Below are 26,671 nucleotides of genomic sequence, written 5' to 3' on the forward strand. Positions count from 1 at the left end.
CCTTCACAAGATTTCAAAATGGCGGCAGCGTCCCAAACTTTCTCATGTTACAGCTAAAGCGTGCACTACAAGATGATTCTGAAAACATTTGAGGAGAGCAATAGGCATTAACGTAACAGAATATTGATTCATATTTGATCAGCGCTGCCTAGTTTGACCGTTTGGTCGGAGTTCACGAGTGATTGACAGCCGGCTCTCATAGACAGCAGATGGACAGCAGACCTCAGATCAGCTCTTACGGCTTGTTTTCCTCCGGTCTGTGAAATCTTGCAGATGCCGTTAGGAGCACCGGAGGACAGAGGAACATGATTTTTTTCAGGTTACCTGTTTCATGGACTACTGTCACGATATAGCGACCGTTTTATAAAAATACCTTTTTTTAATCATATTTGCTCCGATCTCGCCTACTTCAGCTTTAATGGCCTGATAACAGTTAAATCGGGTGGTCTATCTCTGTATCATCACCCAATATCATCAAGAAAAAATCTGGTTGAAATCACAGCTTCATTGTATTACACATCTTTTGAACCTCCCTCCAAAAGGCAGAATCAACAATACCAGAAAAGATGTGCTCTTGACTCATATTGACTCTTGACTTCGACACTCATCTGATTCAGCAATCAATACTCCAAATCTTTAGTATTTTCCTAGTAAGCAAAACAATTGTAGATCATTTTTTAACTGAAAAGGATCTCATAAAGGCATCTACTGTTGTTTTGTATCTTAGCTACACGAAACTACTTGTTTAAGTTGCCTGAGCATGCATGAACAAAATGTCTTAGCCCACTTTTTGTTAACTTTTGATGTAATATTGGAGTGGACTGGAATTCAGCCTGGAAGCTGCAGAGGGTTTGTTCCCTGTAGGTCAGCCTCCTAGGGACTCTTGCGTCGCTCTTCACACCGCCTCCTGCTGGGCAGCAGATTGTCTGTAAACCAGGCCACAGCATTTGGCTCGGGGCTAGAGGGGGGGGAGGCAGCCCCAGATTGTGGTGGGTGTGTGCGGGTACATGCCACGAGTACCGGTGCAGATGGGTTGTTGAACAGCGTGTGGCAGTCTGAAGAGTTACAGTGTCGACCTACATGTCTCATTAGGAACAGAAGAGAGGAAGAATAACATGACACCAAGGTGCTTCCTCTGCAGTTTTGCGACTGACTAAACTTGTGCACGAAACAGCGGATGTCACAGCAGAAGAGTCTCTTTCAAATCGAGCAGGATGCAGCATATACAGCTACGGAGCAGGCACAAATAGGCTAGAATGTCATCATGAACTTTCTATCCTTTTTCCTCCTGCTGCAATTTGTATTTTTTAACTCCACCATATCTGAGACAGGTTTTTAATTTGAAAATTCTTGCTTATTTCATATAATTGAAATTATCTCAGGGAAATGGATGCCAGCCTTTTCATAATGGAAAGCAGACATTCTTCCTCAGGCTTCCTTTGCACGAGATCCAAAATTCAAGACCGGCGTGCTGGATGCAAGTGCATTGCAACCCCCATCTATCCAGGGTTAATTGACTCTTAGAATCCATTTCCAGCACTCATATTTCTCTGTTGCCTGAGCCGTATCAATATCACTTCATTATTCCAGCAAACAAAAACCGCCGCTCCAAACATAACAAACCACATAATAATTTCTGAACCCTCGTTGCTGGTAAGAACTCTGTCTAGACTGCAGTGTACACTGAGGTGCCATCAGTTTCCAGGGGGTGTTCTCCATCTGCTCGCCCAGATAAAACATTGAATTTCATTTGTGTTGAGAGTCGAGCCGCACTCCTATTCTGCTCCGCCTTGTGTGAGAGCTACAAGAGGCAAAGACAAGAGGCAGGATGTTGAAAACAAAAGCCCAGTGGGAGTTTTACCAGTCTGCCTTGGCTAACCCGCTCAACATATAATTAACTATCCGCATCAAATACACCTCCCGAACACAAGTGAAGTACAGGCGCTGCGGTAAATATTCCGGAGACAGTGTGCTAATCTTTTTGGCAAACAAAAGGCGTTAGAGGATAATGAAAAGGGAGAGAAATCATTCAGCCATCTAAACAGTGCTTCCACGGGAACATTTCTAAGCTACCATAACAATTTTTTTGGAAGGCGTCCATATGTAGCAGTTCCCAACTGAGCTCCCCCGGCTCTCCTCTTATGAAAATGTGTCTTTTAATTAAACTAGTTGGTGGGACGCATCGGGCTCAGGGGTCCTCGGCAGCGATGATCAATGTTGGCCGACGAACAGAGCTGCGGCGCAACGAGGACTGAGCATCGCTTTCAGACCTCTTTTCCTCTTCAGGCCTCCCTGTTATCTTTCAGGCCCACTTCCAGATCCATCCATCTGTGTGTGTGTGTGTGTGTGTGTGTGTGTGTGTGTGTGTGTGTGTGTGTGTGTGTGTGTGTGTGTGTGTGTGTGTGTGTGTGTGGAGGGGGGGTGATGACGGTGGAGTTTGGTGCACAGACGGTGTGGTTCCATTTCTACGGCCCATTGTCCTCCATCAGGCACAACGGGATGTTATCAGCCTCAGCCAGGCTCAACCTCCCACAATGCTTCATTACCTGTGTACGTGTGTGTGTGTGTGTGTGTGTGTGTGTTCATGTGTTCTCATCCCGCAAACAATGCTTCATTACATGTCTCTCCCAGGGCTCGCTTAACATTTCTTCCTGTCTCATTACCCAGTGAGAGTCCTGTTATCTGTTCCAGTCATATTTACCGAGCAGACCTTTGCCTTCTCAAAAGCGCACGTACACACACACACACACACACACACACACACACACAGAGCTGTCGTGTTTGTTAGCGGCATAATCCTGACATCAGTGCTCGTAATGAATAATCACTTAGTGTGTAATCAGTATGCGTATGTGCACTAGAGAGTTGACAGACATACATGCTATACTGAAATATAAATCTATTAATAACGGGCCTCACGCAGGAGGAAGCAATATAATAACTAATGTCCTCTTATTTTTGTTCGTATCCACGATCTGTTCTTATTTTTTTAGTACACATTGATTTCTGGGATGTGCCAATGTTTTCTTATATTTGCTCTTCTCTTAGGTAAGAGAGCATTTCACAAGTGGTCGAGAGCACTCTTACCAACATAAGAAAAAAAGCTGTTATAGTTAATGTGATAACACTTTAACGCAAATTTGTTTCAATGCCACTAATTTCTTTAACACATTAACGCAATCGATCTTTTGGAGGTTGTAGCGGGTTCAATTTTAAAGCTAAAATGAAGATACTGGCATCATATGAAACTAGAAAACCTAAGGAATCAATTGTATGATTTGGTACCAACCATAGCATACTAGCTTGTCACGAAGGAGGCTAAATAACGCTCGAAAGTCACGCTAAATTTTAGCGAGGAGAAACTGACATGGCCATTTTTCAAAGGGGTCCTTTGACCTGAAAATTTGTTCTACGGGTACCCGCGAGTCTCCCCATTACAGACATGCCCACTTTATGATAATCACATGCAGTTTGGGTCAAGTCATAGTCAAGTCAGCACACTGACACACTGACAGCTGTTGCTGCCTGTTGGGCTGCAGTTTGCCATGTTATGATTTGAGCATATTTTTAATGCTAAATGCAGTATCTGGGAGGGTTTTGGACAATATTTGTCATTGTTTTGTGTTGTTCATTGATTTCCAATAATAAATATTTATATTCATCAGTATAAAGCAGCATATTTACCCACTCCCATGTTGATAAGAGTATTAAATACTTGACAAATCTCCCTTTAAGGGACATTTTGAACAGATACAAACTGTACGATTCATTTGTGATTTAATTGTGATTAATTATGTTAATCAGTTGACATTTAACAGTCCAAAAATTGTTTGTCCAACCCAAGGAAACATATTTAATCAAATTTAGCTTATGTTTTGGAGTAATTAGAATGATTGGATTATTAAAGAAATGCTATTGTTCCATTGATCCCAATTAAGATTATTAAAAACCCTTGGATGATATTGTGTGTTCAGCTTCTCAATGGCTTACATATTGCTCTTCGATGCTTTTTGGTTTGCTGGTAACGCCAGTACTGACGCTCTGGAATGATCACGTTTACTTTGTTTTAAGTTTATTTAACAGTATCTCAATTTCACTACTGCTGAAGTTCTTCTTCTTACAGACTGTTTTTGGTGTCATCTCTCCAATTCTTGGGCACGTTCCAGAGTATTTGCTAGGGATGACCCGAATGCTTCACAGCTTCGAAGCTTTGACCGTTGCCATGTAATTGACCTCCAAATCAGTATTCGAATTGCTTCGTTTTTTAATTATTATTTTTTCACACAATTATGTAATAATAAAGTATAAATCCAACAATAGACCATAGAATAAGGAACTAGAATGGCACTCGGAGAGCGCAGACCTCCGCCAAGGTGCCTGACTTTAAAAACAGATCACAGCTCCCAGCTGGCGGTACCGTGAGGCGGTCGGCTTCTTATTAACACGGTGTGTTTCCGTGTAACGTATCGGCGGATGCCTCTCTCATTCAGCAGCCTTGTTATGTCTGTATAACGTTACACTACGTTGTCTCTCATCCCGTTATCTGACGCTTTTTTCTTTCTCACCGCGGATGGCCAGCTGCTCCCGCACCTCGCGGTCTCGCCACACATATCTCTCTCCTCTCAGAAGGAAGGGGGCGGGGTCACACGTCATCGATCGACGCGTCAATGCGTCAACGCGTCATCAGTTACACTGTGCAGGTGTTATACCCAGTAGTCTTAATGCTCGGAATCCTTAAAAAAAATCCTGAATGTGGACCATGATCTGGATCGCCACCAAAAACCAAATGGATTGTTCATTGCGCTACACTCCACCCTTCCAAAAGATTTCATTCAAATCCATCCCGAACTTCTGGAGTAATCCTACTAACAGACAAACAAACCAACGCCGGTGAAAACACAACCTCTTTGGCCCAAGGCCTTTGGCCTTGGCAGAGGTAATAATCCCACAACATTATTCATATTCAACATTAATTATTATTAGTTATACTCAGACGGTGTTGCTGTTTCTTGTGTATAGAGCTTTGTGTACAACAGTGCGGCAGCGGCGCTGTCCAGGGCATTGAAACGGGGGAGATGGAGACAAACAGAGAGGGAAACATGTCAGCGGTTGCGCCGCACTGCGAAGCTTCGAATACCTTTGAATAATCCCTCCCCAAAGCTTCAAAGCCCAAAAAATGGTATTCGGGACAGCCCTAGTATTTGCACATGGCACAACACCTGCCCTTATATATAGTGTTTAGGGAGCATTACCTATGCTAATAATACCTGGGTAAGAGCAGCATTTGGATGGTTAATGTTTGCTGCATCTGAAGTTGACTTCTCTTATTTTTTCTCTTAACAGAAAATTAAGAGAAAATATGAGATACATTTAAGAGACTGTTGCTGCATGAGGCCCGATGTCTAATAACTCTAACTCAATTTAAAGGGATAATCCTCAGTGACCAGAACATTGTATTGGAGCGAAGGCAGAACTGTCTGTGAAGATGCATCCAAAACGTCCGTTTCTATTTTTCACCACATAGGTCGTAAGCCTCTTTGCATTTCGTAGAAATCATCCACATCTCCTCTTTCTAGTGCCGACACGCGGACGAAGCATTATTCTCTTCAGGAAATGAAGACCTTGACAGTCAGGTGGTTCAGGTTGGATGCTGTCACGGTCTGCTTTGTTCGCATTCAAATATTCAAAGTCAGTCAACGCGAGTGCAGATGAATACGATGGCAGGGCCGGAGGCTGCAACGCGTCACGTCTAATAAGTGTCTGTCAGGTTGTCACAGAAAGTCTATTGATCATCCACATCTGGCCCAGTTTCTCTCCTCGGCCCAGATTAAAGATTTCACACACAACACGGTCGATGGAAAATGAATCACAAAACAGAGAAATGGTGGGACAGAGGGAGTTGGGGGGGATGTATAATTAGATGTAATTATTCAGCGTTATGCAATCCGTTTTTTTTTTTTTTTGTTATTTCAAGGAGCCGTGTGTCATACTGGTGTAACATAAGCTTAATGTTTAAATGAGAAACCGCATCCATTTAGATCCGCATTTGCATAACTGAATATTTTAACTTTCTTTAAGCTTTCTTCTCAAATATGAACTTCAGCTCAGCAACTGTAAATTTAAAGCTTTACAGTCTGTATTAATGGTGGAAGATATTAGATGTGTTGTTTTCAAATGGAGCGTTTTCCCACGTGATAAAGTGGGAAATAAAAGAGGGATTTTTTTTTCTGTTAGAACCTGCCTTTTCTCATATCTAGCCTCCGAGGGGATAACCGAGCCTCGAGCTGTTGAACAGCTGATTGTGAATGCATGTTTTTATAATAAAGGCCAGCTGCCTGCTCGACTGATTATCCGCAGTCTCTATACACAGTGATAAACAAGCACATTAGAGACCAGCGCATCTGCTGACACCTCCTGATACACAAAGTCTTTTCAAGAATTCATTTATGTCTACAGTATTTTTTTTCTTCTAAATGGGCTCGCATGACACTTGTGGATGGTTGTGCCTCTGGGCCGCATGCCCTCTCCAATTTAAATCTGTTTGCCTAATTGATAAATGTTATCGCCTAATAAGTTGTGACAGAAAATTAATAGCGCTGGTCAGAGCGGGTGTGCGAAGGTCGTGGTGGAGGCTGACGGCTGATGGTTTAATTGGTTTTTACTCGGCTCTACAGTCGTTTTCTAACCAGACACAGCAACCTGAAACCACCCCGATGGCTGATTCTGGCACACTTCCTGTCACTTTAATCGGGATCCACTCTACCAAATTATCCAAAAGACTGTCCTGCTGCTGCCGTCAGATTTACTATGTTAAAGAGAAAAGCCTCCCCTGGATACTCTGATGTTCAAGGTTTGATGGAAATTTTATTGATTTTCCGCATTACCCGGAATGCCTTTTAGCAAACCCTTGAGAGGGGCCGTGAACTCGTGTTCAGTTGTGTGTTTTTCACATGTAGAAGTGCATGTGGAGAGAGTGATGGCAATAGTGTGCAGGGGTGTAACGGTGTAACGGTAGATGTTTAGGTCTACTACTCGTAAACATTGAACAGAAAAACGTTAGCTCACCGGGTTAATCAAGCCCAATGGACAACGATTTGTGTCAAATCGTATGCTGACACTGTTATACTGAAGTCGGGTATATCTGTGAATACACTTAAAGGTCCCTTATTGTAAAAAGTGAGATTTTCAGGTCTTTTACATTATAAAGCAGGTTTAAATGCTATATAAATACTGTTAAACTATCAAAACGCTCAATATACGGAGAAACACACACAGCCCGTATTCAGAAATTGTGCATTTGAAACAAGCCGTTAGGCTTTCTGTCCATTTATGATGTCACAAATATACAATATTTAGACCATTACACAGTTTTAAACATACACATTCTAAATGTGTCCCAGTTTATTTCCTGTTGCAGTGTATGTAACTAACATTAGCTGACAGGAAGTAAACATGGACCCAAACTGTTGCGTAGCAACGCAATTCCGTTGCAATTCCGTTGAAATGCACTAAAACGGAGCGTTTCAGACAGAGGGTAAATACAGGTGTATTCAGTCGGACAGTATGAGGAATATAAAGTGTTTTTTGAACATTACAGCATGTAAATATGTTCCAATAGAAACACAAAATACAAGTATGAACCTGAAAATGAGCACGATATGGGACCTTTAAAACATTTAATTTACGACGGCATCACCTGTATGTGTCGTTTAGCGGAGCGAAACAAAACCAGACCAGACGGCGAGTTTTTCTCTCCACAGCGTTCAGGCAGCCTCCCACTGCACATTCACACCCTGCCAAAGTAACTCGACACACTCGATCGTAAACGATACCGAATTAAAGCAAAGTAATTTGAGCACTGCTGCAATGTGCCTTCATGTGTGTATTTCAGACAGTCTGTTGTAGCTGCCCTGTATGAACGAGCACAAGCTACAGTTCAGTTCAGGAATGATCAACAGGTCAGAGTCTTATGATGGAGCATTACAGAATCAGAGATACTTTATTGATCCCCGAGGGAAAACTGGGTTACATTTACATTATATTGCATTTACATTACAGACATTTCTGTTATTTATTTATTTCATTTTATTTATCTTTATTTATCTTTATTTATCTATATTTATCTATTGACAATAAAGTAGCATTTGAGTGCCTTAGCTGTTAAAGTAAGAGTTATGGCCAATGAGCCACTGTAGAATGTTATAATTTTTCGAAATTAAGAACATTTCTGTTGTACCGAAAACGTACTTAACTGTGGATTTTGTGTACCGTTACACCTCTAATAGTGTGGGAAACTACAGACAGACAACGTTAGCAACCAGAAGAAAATGGAAGATCTTGCATAAAATGAGGCAGATACTGACGAAACCAGAGGTAAAAGGAGAGCGAGGGAGACTTACATTTGTTAGGTGGACAGATAAACAACTCCAAATGAATACTATAGTTCCTCTGTGTCTGCTGGATGTGTAAATAGGTGAAGGTTTGGTTGTGGTGTTGGTTGTGGTGTCAGTGATACAGTGTTGGCTGTGTCAGCTTGTTTTGATATTTTTTCTGCCCCTCGGTGGCCAAAAATTAATTAATGCAGCTTTAAGATTTTACTAATCACATGATAAGCAGTTAAAGGCTTGGCTCCAGGCTATATTTCAGACCTGTTAACCATTCAGTCACCTAGTGATTTTGCTCTTATCGCATTTCTAAATGTGTCTGAGAACCGGCGGCGATTCGAATCCCTGAACTTTGTAACAATTTGCCGCATCTGCAAGATTAGCCAACTGACTTTGTACCATTCCAATAAAAAGTAAAAACAACAACTACCCATTCTGTAGATTTTAACTTAAAGGCCCCATATTATAAAAAGTGAGATTTTCATGTCTTTTGTTTCATAAAGAAGGTTTCAGTGCTGTATAAATACTGTGAAAGTATCAAAACGCTCAATACGCAGAGACATACCCACAGCCTTTATTCAGAAACTGTGCTTTTGAAACAAGCTGTCAGGATTTTTGTCCATTTGTGATGTCACAAATCTAAAATATTTAGACCATTACACAGTTTTAAAGGTTTAAAAGCATTCTATATGTGTCCCAGTTTATTTCCTGCTGCAGCGTATGTGAATGACATCAGCTGACAGGAAGTAAACTTGGACCCAAGCTGTTGCTTAGCAACGCATTTCCGTTGAAATGCACTAAAACGGAGCGTTTCAGACAGAGAGTAAATGCAGGTATTTTCAGGCAGACTATATGAGAAACAGAAAGTGTTTTTTGAACATTACAGCATGTAAACATGTTCTAGTAGAAACATAAAATACAAGTATGAACCTGAAAATTAGCATAATATGGGACCTTTAAATATCTTAATTTCTTTTTTTAAATATTTTCACTATTTTCACTTTTAGTAATTATTTACATTATTAATTCGCTTTTATTTTTTAATTGCTTCATGATGACCTTTAAAGCACTTTGTTAGTGTTTTTTAAGAAGTACTACATGCAGTACAGTCAGTGATAGTTGCTTCCCATCAAGCAGGAAATATCTGGACATGACATGAAATATTTATCTATTTATCTATTTATTTATGAAACTAAAATACATAGCAAACACGCTCAAAAACCCTCACTCGGGTCTTTCACCCCAGTCTGTTAATGCTCGCACTGCTCTGCAGTTCTCTATGCAGCTTTATTAGTTCTCTCGCTGCGTCGTCTCATTTTGCTGCACCTTATTCATCCTTTCAGGAGCTCTATGAAAAATTCATACTTGGGGATGGTGAACTGCCCACTCTTATTTAAAATAAATCATTAATTTTCACATCTATTGGTATATTCCAACTACCTCTTTAGATCTGAATCTGCACTTTACAAAGAGGAGGGAAAAGTTCTTATCATCGGTGGGATAAAAGGTCCAAGTAGGCAATTTATTCATATGCCGGCAAAGGCTTCTCCGAACATCAATACATTAAGCGCCTTTAGCTACGCTAACTACCCTTTTCGCCATTAGCAGAAAACAATATTCTCCTTTCTGTTATTCTCTGCACCTGGTTTCCTAATTTCACAGTTGCTTGAACACGGAATAACGTCATTCGTTATTTGTGATTGTAATTATTGATTTCTTTCATTCTTCACACTTTAAATATGGTGTAACATCCGAAAATAATACATGAATTTGAATCAAATCAAACTCAACATTAGCAAAATCGACAAGCAGTGGGGGGGTCACCAGGTCATACAAATACATTAAATGCACACACATGCTTAACACACACACACACACATGCACCATGACACTAGGTTAAATAAACACTTAGCTGCTCTATCTGGCCACAGGTCAATAGTGGCGGTGCGGCTCGCCTTGTCACTGGCTCAGCTGCACTCTTTAATTATACACCCATTGATTGGCCAGCATGTCGATAAGGCATTTAAGCAGCTTAAACCTCGTTGTATTAACATGAGCAATATGCACATAGTTTATGTATTAATTCTCAGCCTGAGGTGGAGCACTTGTATTTGTTGCCTCTTGCATTTCAATACGGCTGCCCGGTGGGGTTTTCATGAAATGTCAATAGAAAGAGGAGAAATTGATCGATTTGACTGCTGGTGGCAGGAGGAAGCGGTGGTGGTGGTGGAGGAGGAGGAGGAGGAGGAGGTAGAGGTAGGAGGAGGAGGGCTGCTGAAGTAACTTTCTGTTTTGCTGAACCGATGCCAAACTGCTGTCTTTTGTTGTTCTACCCCAACAAGTCTATCAGGAAGAGTAAGATATCTCTTAAAGTTAAATTAGAGCTGATTGAAAATACGATTTTCAATTGTGTGCTGTTAAGTCAGTCCACTCATGCATAGATGCTAGCTGCACCCACCCCCTCCCTCTGCATCTATACAGTAGATGAGAGTTGTTGCTGAGGGAGTCACTCCATCGCCTCTGTGGCGACCTCAAAGGTTCCAGCCCATGAATGGTAAGCACCTTTGGGTGGAGTCTCTCCCGGCAGAGCTGAGCCGAGGCCGGCTCCAGCTCAGCTCTGCCGGGACGGACAGGGAGCACAGGGCCAACACTCACTGAGACCGGGACAGACGAACTGGAGAGAACAAGAGAGCACTTGCTTTACAGCTGACTGACAGCAGGTTAATTGACTGAACCCTCCCCAGTGCTGCTCACTAGAGAGACCCCGCCCCCTCCAGAGGCATCTCAATTCACCATCTAAGATAAAGACGTTCACACTGATCTGTGGCAAGCAGATGTTCGGGGGAAATGCACTGGGACTGATGTCATAATTGTTCCTGTATACTATTAAAGGTGTGTATTCTCTCGTGTGTTTGTGCTGGATTCATAGCAGAGGATCAGTTGTTTATCTCAACAACAACAAAGCCGTAGTAGATATCAGTCTTCCTCCTTTTAGATGTTATTTTAACTGGGGAAAAAACCCCAAATATTTAGATGTTGCTTAGCATATTGCAGAGCATCATTAAAACCCACAGATCTTCATGTTACATTTTATTAGTTTCCAGATATGACACCAGATACGCTGGGCTGAATTTGGTAAACTGTATTCAGAATTCATCTAGATTTAAGTCTGACATAATGGTGTATGTCATACAAATAGTTATAATACTACTATAATGCTATGTAATATTTTGTACGACACGTTAACTGCTGCCTGGATTATGATCCCTTGCAATGCCAAAGAGAGGAGGTCAGGGTTGGTTGCGTAGCCTGTATTGTTAGTTAGGCTACTAAAACACTGAGTTATGGTTAGGAAATTATAATTTTTTTTATCAATCAATGTGACTGTGAGGCGATGTGAGAGGCTCAGCCACACCCGGACCCAGGGCCCTAAGCTTAAAAATGTTAAAAACTGAACGAGCAAAGAAGTTGAACCTGGGCCAGACTGAATTATATATTTATAGATGTTGCACCCGCTGCAACATCTATAGCGTTCCTAGCCGCATGGATGACAATGTCTTTGTGTCTTTCTGTCAGTCCATCACTTTGATACTAGTCTGACTCACCAGATGTAGACTGTGGGTATAAGCCTGCCATTGGCTGCCTGTTTCAACCGGAATTCTCCTCCCCTTCTGCTTTCTGTGCAATCTATTTTGCAAGGGCACCGTTGCTGCATCCTTTGCTTAAAGGGACTTTATGTTAGAATCAGAAATTGCTTGTTAACAGCGACACCTGCGGCCGTTAAGTCAACGAAAGTCAGCGTCCTGTTGCTCGCGCTTGTGCTCGCTCTACATAGACATGAACGAGCATCGATTAACACAGTGAGGTGACACACGTCAGCTAAAAGCACAATATCACTCTATATTTCAGCTGCTTGGCAGTAATGTTATAGTTGACCAGACGAAGGTCTCTCCATGAATCAATGCTGATACTGTGTTTCCTGCTTCAGCCTCCCGACCGCGGTTGGGGGGAACAGGGGAGACACTGGAGTTTTGGTTGGAGACGATAACATTACTCGCTGCGGAGCCTCGTCTATTCACTCAGCAGCAGGAAACGACACAGAAAACCTCTGTTGGTCTGGGGGAGCTGCAGCATTTATTTCTGCACAAACTTCCACTGTAAATTCACTAGATATTCTCAGAGCTAAACTAACTCTTCTGCAGTGTGGAGTGTGAGAGGTGGAGCGAGAGAGCGAGTGAGAACGAGCGCGGTGTGTGAGTGAAGGCAAGCAGAGGAGCAGACACAGCATTGACTCCGACCCCGGAGACCAAAGCTACGGTCTCCTCTGTGTCTTCTGGCCGCGGTCGGGAGGCTGGAGCAGGATTAGTTGACACTGTTTTGCAAGACGTGCTTCACTAGATATAACTTTGCGGTTTTGGTGCTTCCGTGTAGTTTGTGTTGGAACAGCGTAGCCACACGCGAGTACGCATGAGACACCGACCCGCAATGATTTATAAGAGTGTAAGTGTAAGAAGTTACAAACAGTACCTTTAATGCTGCCCAAGACGATTGTGATTGGTTGGCCCGGGGGTCTCTGGAAACAGCAGACAGGTACCGGTTGGCCAGAGGGGGCTGCAGCTGCGGCGGTCACCACAGCAAAATCCAATAAAAATGTGGGAGGAATTCGGGGAGACTATGGAGAGGGACTTTCAGTTGGCCTCAAGGAAGTTCTGGCAAACCGTTAGATGACTCAGAAAAGGAAAGCAGGGCTTGGCTCTTGCTGTATAACCAAAGTGAGAGCTTTCTCTGTAAGTGTCTGAAAACGTTGCTAGAGAGAGAGATGTCTGGAATACCCCGCTAAGCCTGCCGGAAGTTAATTGCTGGATGGATGGAATTATAATTAGACTTGGAAGGTGTATATGTATAGTTGATAGTCAATTGCACAGTATGCATTGGCAGCAAAGTGCTCATATAAAGAAAAGGAATTCATATTTTGTTTGGACATAAGGGTACAGTGCTGTGGTTCACATGACTTTGAGTGCAAAAGTCAAAGCGAAAACCTGCCACCTTTTATGTGGATGTCCAGTCAGTGTTGACGGTAAATTCATGTTGTGCAGCTTTCAGATTTTTCCCCCCACTTATGTAGCTTCAAAAGTGTTGCTGTACCGGCTCCTGTTAGCAGCACAGCAGCGCTCCTTTAAAGCATCAAAGAATGTACTTATCTTTACTGCAACGCAGCCTTTCATACATTTCCTGAGGGAAATGGAAAACGGCAGTATTGATAAAAGCAGAAACATGAAAGACTTTTTTCCAGGACTGTATCCCGATGCTGGGATTGACTTTCATTTTTGAGGCTCGGAAACATTGCTTTCCGTTTAAGCTGCCAGTGGATGGCGCGCGATGGCGAGCCATTTAGGTGTCTCTCGTGACCGTGGCGTATATATATCTGTCCTCCAGGAACCTGTGAGCTCAGCTGCCAGTCATCATCCCACTTTGAAGCCAAAAGACTCTCAGCAAATAAAGTAAACAACTAAAATATTTATTAACCGAATAATTTTTTTTACAGCAAACTCTTATCACGACACAGTCTTCAAGTCAAATGACACTTAACCCTTTGAGTACAATTAGGTTGGCCACTCTGATCTGGAGAAGAAACAATGAACAGACCCGGAGGATTCCTCCGCCGCGGTCCTCTATCAAAAACATGAAACAAGCACATCAGGATCTAGAAGGTCCAAAACTGCTTCTTTTAAAAAGTCAGACATTATAGGAGGAACACAATGGCTTGCTTTTTTTTAGTAGGAACTGAATCAAGAACAACATTTTCATTTTCAACATTTTTTTTTTTTTACATGTGTACATAGTTCTATTTTGTCTGAGATTTTTCAGTTCAGTTCGTACAAACAAAAGAAAATGTGTGAAGTCTGTCCATGCTCCTCGTCTGTTGGACCAGACGGTAGTCTACGCTCATTCTGAATTCCAAAATCCGCTTCTGCATGAGTCTCAGCTTTTAGTGAGGGGACACCGATCAGAGATCTGTACACACACACACAGGCTAGTCAAATCCATAATGTTGTCCTAAAACAGTGAAGATGTTAAACTATGACCGATACTAAAAGGGTTAAGGCAAGAATAGAAAAATAAAGAAATAGTAGAAACAATAGAAATGTCGCTTCTTTGTCATACTTGACTTGCAATGCTCAGATCCTAAGAAGAAGCTGTGGTAGTGAGAATTATTCACATAGTCTTACTCTCTTTACAGAACCCTTCACTTTACACAGTATTTACAGCAAAACAGAACCTATCCCACAAAAAGAAAAAGTAGTCCACTGAAATTAACACGTTATTCATGAACACAATGGTAATTAAAAAACTGTATAATTTTTATCATATCGTCAGTATGTAAAAACATTACACACAAACTTGCAAATAGTGTTTTACAGTAGTCATATTTCATATCAAATCAATCGACAGAGCAATCTGAAAACCTTGTTTTCAGTGATCCTTTGTACAAATGTCTGCTTTCGATTGCTGTGTTAAACTCCGATGGGCACAGATACCATTTACATCACTTGTTTTTTTCTTTTGTCGTGTACTTTGTGCACAGTTGACGAATCCAGTTTTACAAGAGGCATTGCGATGATGAGAGGAGAGTGCAGGGAGAAAATGCTCAAGTGAGACACAAACAGATGTGGTGGCAAACAAAGACGACACAAGGACATTGTGACTGAGAGGTTAAACAACTAGCAGCACCTTCCCCAAAGATTTGTGAAATGACCAACTTGTTTTTTGAGTCTGAACAACGCACTCTGTGTATGAAAGGGTAGAAAAAATATCCCAGAAACGAGCTAGTTTGACATTAAATAGTGGAAGGTCAGTAGGAGGGAGATGGCGGAGACATTTACTTTGAGCTCCGAAGATCAAGGTCATCCAAAATAATGCATCAAAGATTGTTTTTTTTAAGCTACTGCAGACAACAAAGAAGACACAACTGATCTCAGATGAGGTGCGCTAATGAGATTATTCTGTTTGGATGATCCGCTACTGGAAAGAATGATTGTGATATTGAACGAAAAACATGCTAGAAGTTACTCTACACCATAGACTGTATATGAGAAGTGGACGTAGTCACCGTGACGGCACCGATTGGTTTGTGGACTGCCGTTTTGAAGCCTCGAGTTCGGCATTTTGTCCATCGCCATCTCATTGTTTGTAACCAGAAGTGACATGAAACGGTGGAGCTGAGTACAACCGAATGCTGAATGAGACATTTTTAGGCGATCAAAATGTTACAATTAACTTTCATGAACTGATGGTTAAAGTTGTAAGATGAAACACAAACAACGCCGTGGTGGCGACCTGTCAATCACATGGTAGCCACGCCCTAAAGCATCCCCTACTTTATGGTCTATCTGACTCTAAATGGGACCATAATTTACTAAATGAACATCATGCTGTATTGAAGAAGACTTGAAACTAGCGATTGAGGCCATAAACTCATGTTTACAATGTTTACTGAGGTAATAAATCAAGTCGCTGGGCGTATTTCCTCCATGGTGGTGCTTAACCTTGCTGTGCCCTCTCTCCCTGCGGGGAGGGACGGAGCTCCCTGCTCCCGGTGCTACTGTCAACAGGGGCGGACTGTCCTCAGTGCCGCGTTGTGCCGGACCCCGTCTCGTTTACCATGCTTTGTGGGTGTGACTTTCCTGCCATTCATATCTATACAACCAATGTGTTTATAATTAAATTGTTTACAAAAGCACACCATTGTTCATAGATCCAGCCTCTTAATTTCAAAGTGCACCAGATTGATGCATTTGTTCTTTCTAAATGCATGATGTTTCCAAAATCAATGAGTAATCGTGTTGAATAATCAGTCCCGTCGCATGTAAAGGCGTATGCATGACATGATAATGCGCAAGGCAAAAGCGTGCCATAAGAACGCCTAGTGACATAGAACAAAGAGTGAGAAAGACTGCTTACGGCAGTTTGGAGGTGGATGGGTCCAACAAACACAGAACTTTCAGCCAGAATAGTAAGTTGTAAGTTACGTTATTTACGTGTTTTTAGGGACATTTGTGACGTGTTTTCCGTACCTGTTGTATGTAGTTTACGAACTTATTTTAAGGCCAACTATAAGGTTTTTCCTAAACCTAAGTGAGTGGTTTTGTTGCCCCATACTGGTACTTCACCTTCATATACGCGTGTAATATTCACACGCTATCCTGGATAGGCGGGTCAATGCGATCTGCGCGTCGAGATGGGCACTAGATGGGATTTTCCCATATCAACCCTGACTCTGATGGGGAATACCAGTATTGTTTAGGGCTCCGGCTAATTTATGTCACTTAACACACAGTAACTTGGGTGAAACCAAATGAAGGTTTCATTTTCTGGGTTAAGGATTATCTCAATCGATGGAAGCTGTTTTTCACTCCGAGGCAGCAAACGGATTCACTTGAAAGATGAAAATGAGTCTTGATATCTGCAATATGCTGACAGTGTGCAGAGAAGCCAGAGAGACACCTTGACCGTTGGTTCCAGCTTTGAAATGAAACAGAGTTACCCTTGAAATGATTTTTTTAATTAACTGTTAAGTGGTTTTATAAAGAGCCGTATAACAAAAGCTTACTGAAAAAATCTATTTCACCCGACCAAAAGGTGCAACTGCATTGTCAAATTCCTACTGTTATCAGGTAATCGTTTCGTGGTTGAATAATAATTATTCACGGCCGCAGCACGTAGTTCGCATTTCAAAGTCTGCTCATTTCACAAAATTTTGCGCCAGTGTTACAAATCCCCCTGGTTTTCTCTGGGGGAAAAAACAGACAGTGATGACAACAACACTTGAGGGAAACGTTAGCGCTCTCGAGACAAGTTTGAGGATAATGGAGAGAGGTGTGGAGGAGAGGACAGGCGACCAGAGCTGCGAACGGGTGAACTGTAGGGAGAAAAACACCAGACTCTCCTGCCTTAATAAGCCTGGCCGTCTGTAAACAGAGTCGACACTTGGTGACCTCCTGGCATACTCAAATCCAGCCCTGCGTGACAAGGCTTTAATTAGCCCCACCCTCACACTATCTCTTTTTTTTTATGTCTCTCTCTCTGCCGCTCTCTGTGCTCTGAGAAGCCCTGGGAGACTAGAGAAGTCCGACCCACCACAAGCTCTGCCGATTTCATCGACAGCTACGGCTGGTGCTTGTTCTGGCCTGCAGGAATCTGTTGTGCACCATCAGCCTGCTTTGATATCGTGACTATCTGGCAGTCTACCACATCAGAGAGGAGACATTGAGGCAGAGGGAAAGTGTTGGGAGACAGAAGCGTCAATGGTCTCAGCAGGACAGACAACAGCTATATGTCCTAATTCAGAGCCTGGATCCTCTGAGCGATGTGACTCATGAAGGCAGGTCATTTAAAGGACCTGAAGACCGAGGTATGCTTGAAATAACCTCCGGCCATCCTCCGTTTACAGGACAGGTCTGCCATCATAGCGATGGGCTCGTACAGACGGGGACAACGGCGCACAGTTTCTGACAACCAAAATTGAGACATGCTTTCTCTTCTCCACACACCTGGCCAATCACTGCTCAAAGTGGCCGTGCTTGTTGGATTGTCTCTTTCAGAAAGTGACAAAAATTGTCAGATGCAGCCGCCCCCATCTCCAACGTTGAGACACCGTTTGATGGTCCGACACGTACTTCACGTTCAAAGCACTCTGACAAGTAAAGACCGCACCTCCTTTTTCCAGATGACATGATCTAGCCTCACAGAGACCAAAACTAATGGTGCGTTCAGGCGCTGCTTGTCAGAAATCTAAGCTCCGGCAACATTTGTTGAATTGAGAACAACTTCATTATGAAAGCAAAGCGTTTCAGCCTATGGCCCTTAGCTTTGTAAAGGCCACAAGCCAAAACACATCAGTCAGAACCCTTATTTTTAACTTATATTCACCACTAAGATGCTGCCCTTTAACAAAAAAGTTAAAATCAAAGTGAAAACTAGAACAAGTATGATGATATCCAAGTTTACAGTTAAGTTGTGATGCTCCATTAGCAACACATTCTCTTTCCCAACTCGTCAAATACCGCCGCTTGGTCGTTGCCCCTCGGCAGAGGAAACCGTTGCTCCAGGTACCCCTCCTCTAGCGTTAGTTTTGGGCATATATATATGGTGTCTTGTCAAAATAAAGATCGGTTTTCACAGGAAGTTATGTTTAGGCAACACAACCACTTAGTTAGGGTTAAGTAAAGATTGTTTTGACGTTGACTGTGGACTCACATGACTACCAATTGACTAGCGACTCACGGGACTAACGATACTAACGAGTCACGTGACTAACGACTGATGTGACAAAATAAGTAAACTTGGGATGCACGGATATCACTGTCTTTCAGACCGAAGTACTTACATTTGGGTACTTGCCAATGAATCCCGGTATGCGTACTTAATAATACTATTACAATTCTAACAACGACTTAGAAAACATGTTTAATTTCAGATGTTCCTCACTTTCTGACTGTAACAAAGTAAATATACAATATGATGCTGTTACTGACATTTTAACATTCAACTGTGAGTTTTCCTGGTAGAAACAGAGCATAGTTTGCAGTAGGGATGTTAATAATTAAACATTTAAATATGAAAAAATATAAAAAGCGTATCACTTAACGGAGAATAGCTGGTCCACCTTAAAGGTAAGCCCACCTTAAGTGTGCCTGAGCCAGAGTCGTTGCTAACTTCAGGGCTAACCTACCCTTCACTTTAATCAACAGGTGGCACGCAAGAGACACGGGAGCTCGACTTGAGTCTCGTAGTATTTATTCACCAACAAATAAACGGTACGCTGCGCTGCTGCGTTCACAGCTATAACGTTACTGCAAACTTCATACTCATCATCACACGCTGTCTCTCTCTCTCTCTCTCTCGACCGGACACGCCGCTAACGTTATGCCGGGCTTGCGATACACTGGCGGAAACCCTGACAGAGTACGCCAGGCAGACACACAACTGACAACCTCACAGCTAAACTAATTGATGCGGTGGGGACTAAAGTGACTGCATGTGTCCACGAGAATGCACGCAACATCGTGGCTGTTAGCTGCATCGGGTTATCGTTACAGCTGGACGGCACTTCAACCACAGCAGCCCTGCATGCAAGGCACTAATCTTGTATGCATGGTATCGATCTAATGATGTAATACTGGTATTGGTGCATCCCTAAATTAAACGTTTACTTTCAGTTTCACACGGGTCACGAACAGCGGCCTCCTGGTTGAAAGTCCTGTGTTTGCTTGACCCATCCACCACCTCTCCCACCCGCTGTAAGCTGACTCTCATGCTCTTTATACTACGTCCATTGCTCTGACCGTCTAATAATGCCGCGGGTTGGGTTTACATTGGAATTAGTTGAAAGCCTGGGTGCTATAGGGGGCCGGGAATGCATCAGTATCTGAAGCCGAGGGGCAATCAGAATCAAAATCAGATTTATTTTGCCAAGAACATACATACATACATGGAATTTGACTCTGGTTTTATTCAGCCCTCTCATTGTACTTACACAGGGTAATGACCAAGTGGTGGTATTTGAGGAGTTGGGAGTGAGAACAGGTTGACATTAGACAACTCACTGGCACGCAGTGGGGTACTGAGGGGCTGCAATGAAATCTTTTGCTGTGTCATATTTGGAGGATTCAGTCCTTGAAGTGGGAGAAGCAGACAGCTGTCGGCTGTAGATGCAGGAATGCTGATGTGTTGTCATAAAACATTTATATAGCGTGTAAATAAAAGTTATGCACCCTTGATTTGTTTGCATGTTCAGCCCCAGAACCATAAACATGAAAATAACTAAAAGTAAAATTTAATGAAGAATGTTCTTATTTCCCCACAATAGCTTCGTTCAGCTTCACAGAACATCACATACAATTAGGGTGCATTACTTTTGGTTACCACAGTAATAAATGTTTTATGACGACTTCCTATAGGTGACCAAGCAAGAGTGAGTTTACATTTTGCAACATAGATAGCTGAAGTGCCTCAACATCTGTCCAGCTGTGAATCCTTTTTCTTAAAGACAGCTGCTTGTCTCTGTTTTGGGGTTTGATGATATGTAATGCTAAACAGGTTTCCTCAAGACATTTAGTGAAAATGGAAACAACACACAGACACATACACAACACAGTGACTGTGGTGAGAGCGACTATGGCCTCAGTCTCTGCCTGAGCCACACACACACACACACACACACACACACACACACACACACACACACACACACACACACACACGCACACACACTCACTCACTCACACTCTCACTGTTTGTCGAGTTACGGCATAAAAGCACAGCCTTAACACCCCAGTCTGTCCAGTGCATGTTTGTATTTTCTGTGCACACACTGGCATGCACATGTGTGTGCGTGAGTCTATTTGTATGAATCCAAGGGGGGCTAGTCATCAGATGGAGGAGGGGGGGCGTGGCAGTCCCGCAGTGAGAGGAGGACAGGAGGAGGAGGAGGAGGAGAGCTTTAGTTGTTCTGAAGGCAGTCGAGATCCACCGAGCAGCAAACGTTTCCATTCTGAGCAGACAGGAGAGAAGAGATAAAGGGTATCAAATGCAGTTTATTATAATACATGTTGCATGTAATAACATGATTCAGAGCTTGGCTGGCTGTAATCAGTAGATATATTGATACTAAATAAAGAGTAAGGTGTAAGAAAAGATCAATACACTTGTGTATCACAATATTATATTTTGTGATACTGTATCGATTCTCAAAAAACACGTTGTTTTTTTTATTAATAGTTTACATACAAAGATTTGTCGTTCGTTTTGTGTTGTGTTTAAACGCCCGACCGCTAAAGCAGTGTTGTAATGTATCTTCATGTCACTCTTCCACTGCAACATACTGTAACTATGTAAACTGAGACAGGAAGTAGCATAAGGGCGCAAAAGTCAACTTTTTTTTAAACTCTTGTCACAATACTGGAATTTCTAACTTCCATACAATACCTTGAAAAATATCAATATTCGATACCATTTTCGTTACCAAGGGGAAAAAATTGACAACACAACATTGAGGGCATACAATTTTAGATTTCTATTAAAAGATAAAAAGGTGTGCGTTTCAACTCGCCGTCGGAGAGAAGAGAGAACAGAAAGTACAAATATACGGTATATCTTTCAATGCCGTTTTCTCAGAATTAGTTTTTTCTCAGACTCTAAGCCAGAAATCTCCCCTTCAGTAGCACTTACATCCACCAAACGTTCCTGTTTTATTCCTATCTACATTATGATGGTTTTTACTGAAGGGTTTGTTCCTATATCATTCATAGCCTGATTTATAGAACATTTTATTCCTTAAAACATGGTGAAATGTTTTTTTTTATGGCTGTATGTTTATTTATGGAGTGATGCAAAGAGATAGCCAACATTCCCTCTGTAAAAACCTCTGACTCATACATCTACAAAATCAAACAACCAAATGTGCATACTTAAATATAAAATCTCAGAAAACTTGTAATCCAAAAAGTACTTCTCTTAATGTAAGTAATAAAGTGGGGAGGTTTCGTGGTAATATCTGTTAGTTAAAATTGTTACCCTATATTAGTCTGATGTGTCTCCCTTCAAGGCAAGGAGGATAGATAGCTGACCAGAGTAATTGGGCCTGTGCTCTCTGACCATGGGGGTGGGGGGGCGGGGGCTCTGCTTTGGCTGAAAGTGAGGTCTCCTGCTGGTCAGAGGCAAACTATATGTCTTTACCAGCAGCGATGCAGCACACGGGTAGCAGAGTGACTTATACAAGTGCAGCAGCTATAACCACTTGCTGTGACCACAGCGTGAGTGAGCCCACCAGCTGCTGCGGCTGCCTATAGGAGTTGTACGTTTTTGCAAAAGTTTACAGAAGTTTACTGATTCAGTTCATGGAATCACTATACAAATTTAACCTGACATGTGACGTTGATTATGGTTTCGGTCCATGTCCTCTTTTTGGCTAATTTAAATTCTGATTGCAAAAAAAAAAGCGGAACTGAGGGACAACAGATTATTTTTAGTAAATGTGCGGAGATGATCTGAGTTAAGGTGACATGTTCCTGACACAGTGATCTGCATATTTTTTTACTCTTTTAAGATTAAATGTATCTTACATCATCTGTGACAATCAGATTTTTTCAGATGTTTTTTTGTATTCAGACGTTGCATATCCTCCATCACACATTAGACAGACTATAACAGCTTCCACCTCCAAGAATTTGTCTTCAGTACCAATCGCCTGTAATGCCTACTACCTTTATCTGTAACAAGGTACGGGGGAATTCACAAAATTGAACATGAACTGAAACAAGCTTGTGTAACTGGATGAGCTTTTTATATCCCCAAACTACATGTACAAAGCTGCAGGGATGGAGAAACAGATGAGGTAAAAGCACTATTGCGCCTCGATAACAGGCAAACTGAGCATGAATTATTTGTGAGATATCAAGTCGAAAGAGTACAAATTCATTCTGGTTGAACACTGAATCGTCCACACCAGCGTCATAATCAAACTTCTGCACAGTAGAGCGAACCCTTCATCGTGGTCGTCGTTGCTTTGGCTTACCTTACACTTGCAGGAGGTACAGGGTGAGTGGGGCATATGCCATGTGTCTCCGCTGAGGCGGACGGCGCCTGCGGGGTCCTGACACGTCTGCCGAATGTCATACGACAGGTTGTCGGCCAGACAGGGGTCCGTGACGCAACGCGGGCAACACTCGCCCTCCGCCACCGCTGTGTACTCGCACATCAACACGGGGCAAACCAGAGGCCAGCAGTCCACCTCCCCCTCCTGAGTGAGGTGAAAGAAAGAAAGAAAGAAAGGTGACACAAATGTTACCGTGTGTGTTGGTTGTTGTTGTGTGTGAATCAGCTGATCTGGCAGTTATACAGCTCACATGCTGATTTGTTGCCTCATCTCTAATTAGAGAGGTGATAATTATCTGAGCCTTCCGCATGCACACAGCTGAGCAGCAGATCAGAGCCAGGTATTAAACCGAGCCCAGCTCTGAGCTTCATGTTGATGAGGAGATTCTGTGTTTTTGATGTCATCTGTTTTCTTCTGACAAACCTGTTTCACACACATTCCGTGTATATGTGTAAACAGTCCTGTCTCCTAAAAATGATGTTCCCATACAATGAAGCTGCATTGTGAATGATGTTTTTGACGTATCGCAAATATGTTTTCACCCAGGAGACCGCTGTCTGTGTCCCATGTGAAACTAAAAGTCAACGTTCTATGATATTCAGAGCATTAATATAGCATCAAACAACTATTTGCTATGTAAAGATATAGAGGAGTAATGTCTACCTGAGCAGAGAATGAAGTCACTCTCCCTCTGTGTGTGTTGTAATCCAAGCTTCTCCGTGCTTTGTTGACATAGCCGGGTCGGCCGCATGTTCTTTTATTGCATGTGATCGTGCACCACTGGCTAAATCCACCTGCCCCCCCCCCCCCCCCCCCCCTCCCCCCAGGTTAACAGTGTTAGCTCTGTCAACAGTGTTGCCGTTGTTTTTGCTGTTAGCACCGTTAGCTCAGCTGTCTCCATGTTGAGAACCGTGTGGAGCAACAGAAATGCTCCCAATCTCCCATTCAGCACCTTTAATTTACGTCCGTAGCTGCATAATGTAACAAAGTAGTCATTTTAAAGGGCCAGGGTGTAACACTCCGGGGGATCTATTGGCAGAGATGTAATATAATATTAATAAGTATGTTTTCTGTAGTGTATAAGTTTAACCCGCGTCACTCCACTCAGCCGTCGGGGAAACAAAACCCAGGAAACCTCTGTTGGTCTTGAGGAGCTGCAGCATTTATTTCTGCACAAACTGCAACTTCCACTACATACACTTGAAATTCTCAGAGCTAAACTAACTTTGCCATCTGCTACACTAGCTCACTTGTTCGCTCACACATATTCGCCATTGCTCTCTCTCTTGCTTCACCACTCACTTCCCACGTACACACACTACACACTGGCTCTGCTATTCTCCAAATGACATTTTGCGTTTTCATGTCAGCCACCGTAGTTCTTCTACATGTTGGCACAAGAGAGATGTTACAATCTGCAACCTCACCGCCAGATGTTACACACCGTACCTTTAAGCCAACCATGAGGTTTTTTACTACTCAATTTACAACCTTAACCACGTGTTTCAAAACTGTTTGAAAATGTGACCGTAATCCGTGAGAAAATACATTTCCCTTGAAACGTAATTGAGAATACAGTTTAGTTGTATGGGAACGTAATTTTGTCGGAGACGGGGTTGGTGTATGTGTGTGTGTGTGTGTGTGTTTCTGCATACGGACCATGCAGCGGCACTGCTGGCAGCCGTACGGCCACGATGCTCCGCTGCGGTAGAGTGTGCGTCCGCTCTGGTCCAGACACTGGCTGCTGGGCCTGTTGTCGCAGCCGGGACAGCAGAACAGATCCTCGTCTGGGTCTCCGCAGTCACAGGGTCTCCTCCGGCAGTAGGTCTGCCCTTCCTGCACAGCAGAGGTTACAGTGTCAGGGGACAAACAGATATAAGTCATAATAGTGGCCCTGAAAAACTCTATTTAGTTGTCTTCCAAAGAAATAGTGCCGAAAAATAGATCAACTTGAATGCACGTCGCCTCCTGTAAAGTACTGCTCCAGCATGTCTTTGTCATTGAATAGGTGGGTCACCCTGCATTCAACAGCTGCTGAAACTGAAAGCTTTCATCAGTCTGGTTACAGTGAAGGGTTTTAGGATTCCCTGATGCCTTGAATGTTGCTTCAGAGCCTTTTCATCTCTGAAAAGAGTCCAATCCTGGAGAGAACACTGAGTGCCTGACATTGTTTTTTGCTACAAATGTGTTGCAATTTCAAACATATTCAATCGCTGTAAAAAAAAAAAGAAATAGCACACCAGTATCATGATTCAAAGACCCCTATCAGATGAATCCAAGATTTATCAATATGCATATTTTAAACATATCTTCGATGCCTTTAGAGAGAGCTAGTTAACTATTTGGCACACCGGGTAATTCAGGCAGATAATTCAAGGCCGGCATACCTACCTACGGAGGATTTGAATGCGTTGTAGCAACTCACAAATCTCCATTTTCTACCAGCAATTTATTAGAGCCGTGAATGAAGCGAGAATGCGTTAGAAGTTTTTGGTGTCTGGGCCGGAATGCAAAGTCAAACGTAGAGGAGTCTGCCAGATCTGGAAGCATCCCAAGCCGCCGTGTCCCTGGCTCTCTCCGTCTCTACCCCGAGAAAACTTTATGGTCCATTTTACTCCCCACAGCCAGCACTGTCTGGCCCGGGTACGACGTTGTAATGGAGATGTAAAAATGTTACATAAAATTGCTGTTGTATGGGAGCCATAAAATCATTCCGCATACCATTAAAGGGGCAATGCAGAGCCAATGTTTTATCGATGCATATTGTCCTGCTACAGTAACCGCTGAGTCCCAGGGTACCGATACCGATGGCCTTGGTCTTTACAGTTATAGCCCTTGACTTGCTGGGAAAAGTAATGCCAATTGTACAGTGCCGACAGAACACATGAAGGCAAACTGCTCATTTTAATGCCGGGGAATAAGGCCCGGGATGAATGCTAATGCGGCACTGTTGTGCTGACTAAAACAATATCATTATACGGCTTCTTTTATGCCAACTTTGATGACAACAACTTTACGATGACTGCAGATGACGTTCTCTTAAATCATAACTTTTTTTTTCAACACAGTCCTGGGATGAGGTATTCCTCTCCAGGGGAATTTTTTTCTGGAGGTAATTTAATTTAAGAGCATTTCAGGTCCCTGTTAAATCACTTCTGTAGAACTCTAGATTGTAATTCTCTCATTTAGATCAATTTCTCCTTTCATTTTCCTTCAAATAAAACTTTATAGAAGATCTTTGCTCTCAAGTTTTTTACCTTTGATGTCATGTGCTGGGGAGTTTCTACAAACTCTTTCCTGCTGTGCCCACTGCCATCTTCCTCTTACAGTGTGCACTTCTATCTTTTCCACTAGCCCCGTCTGACATCCACAAATTTCAATCATATCGAACCAATCAACCTTCCTCTCGTGTTCAACAAATCAATCGACATGCAGCATTTATGACTAGTCTGTACTTTCTGACCCTGATTGCCTCTTCTCTGTCCTTCTTCACAAACCACAGTAACTTTCTGGCTGCCTTACAGTCACGAGAAACCTAATCTCTATAAAAGAGATTCTGCATTCATACCTGTAGGTAACGGGACAAGACTTTGGCGTCGGACGCATTCTGGTTTCCGTTTGTAGTCCGAGT

General features: G+C 42.6%; 1 protein-coding gene across 1 annotated transcript in view; it reads right to left on the reverse strand.

The window, feature by feature from the left end:
* Window positions 1–19,829: 19,829 nt before the first annotated feature.
* The window catches only part of LOC141760306 (protein kinase C-binding protein NELL1-like), a 377,384-nt gene continuing 370,542 nt past the window's right edge, over window positions 19,830–26,671 (reverse strand). Inside the window, exons 18-20 of the mRNA XM_074622982.1 lie at window positions 24,700–24,876; window positions 22,960–23,184; window positions 19,830–20,937 (exon numbers count right to left, since the gene is read on the reverse strand). Of these exons, the coding sequence (XP_074479083.1) occupies window positions 20,887–20,937; window positions 22,960–23,184; window positions 24,700–24,876 (453 nt within the window). The 3' untranslated portion in view covers window positions 19,830–20,886. The remainder of the gene's footprint in view (window positions 20,938–22,959; window positions 23,185–24,699; window positions 24,877–26,671) is intronic.

This window comes from Sebastes fasciatus, chromosome 2 (genome assembly GCF_043250625.1).
Source record: "Sebastes fasciatus isolate fSebFas1 chromosome 2, fSebFas1.pri, whole genome shotgun sequence".
In the NCBI taxonomy this organism is placed as follows: Eukaryota; Metazoa; Chordata; class Actinopteri; order Perciformes; family Sebastidae; genus Sebastes; species Sebastes fasciatus.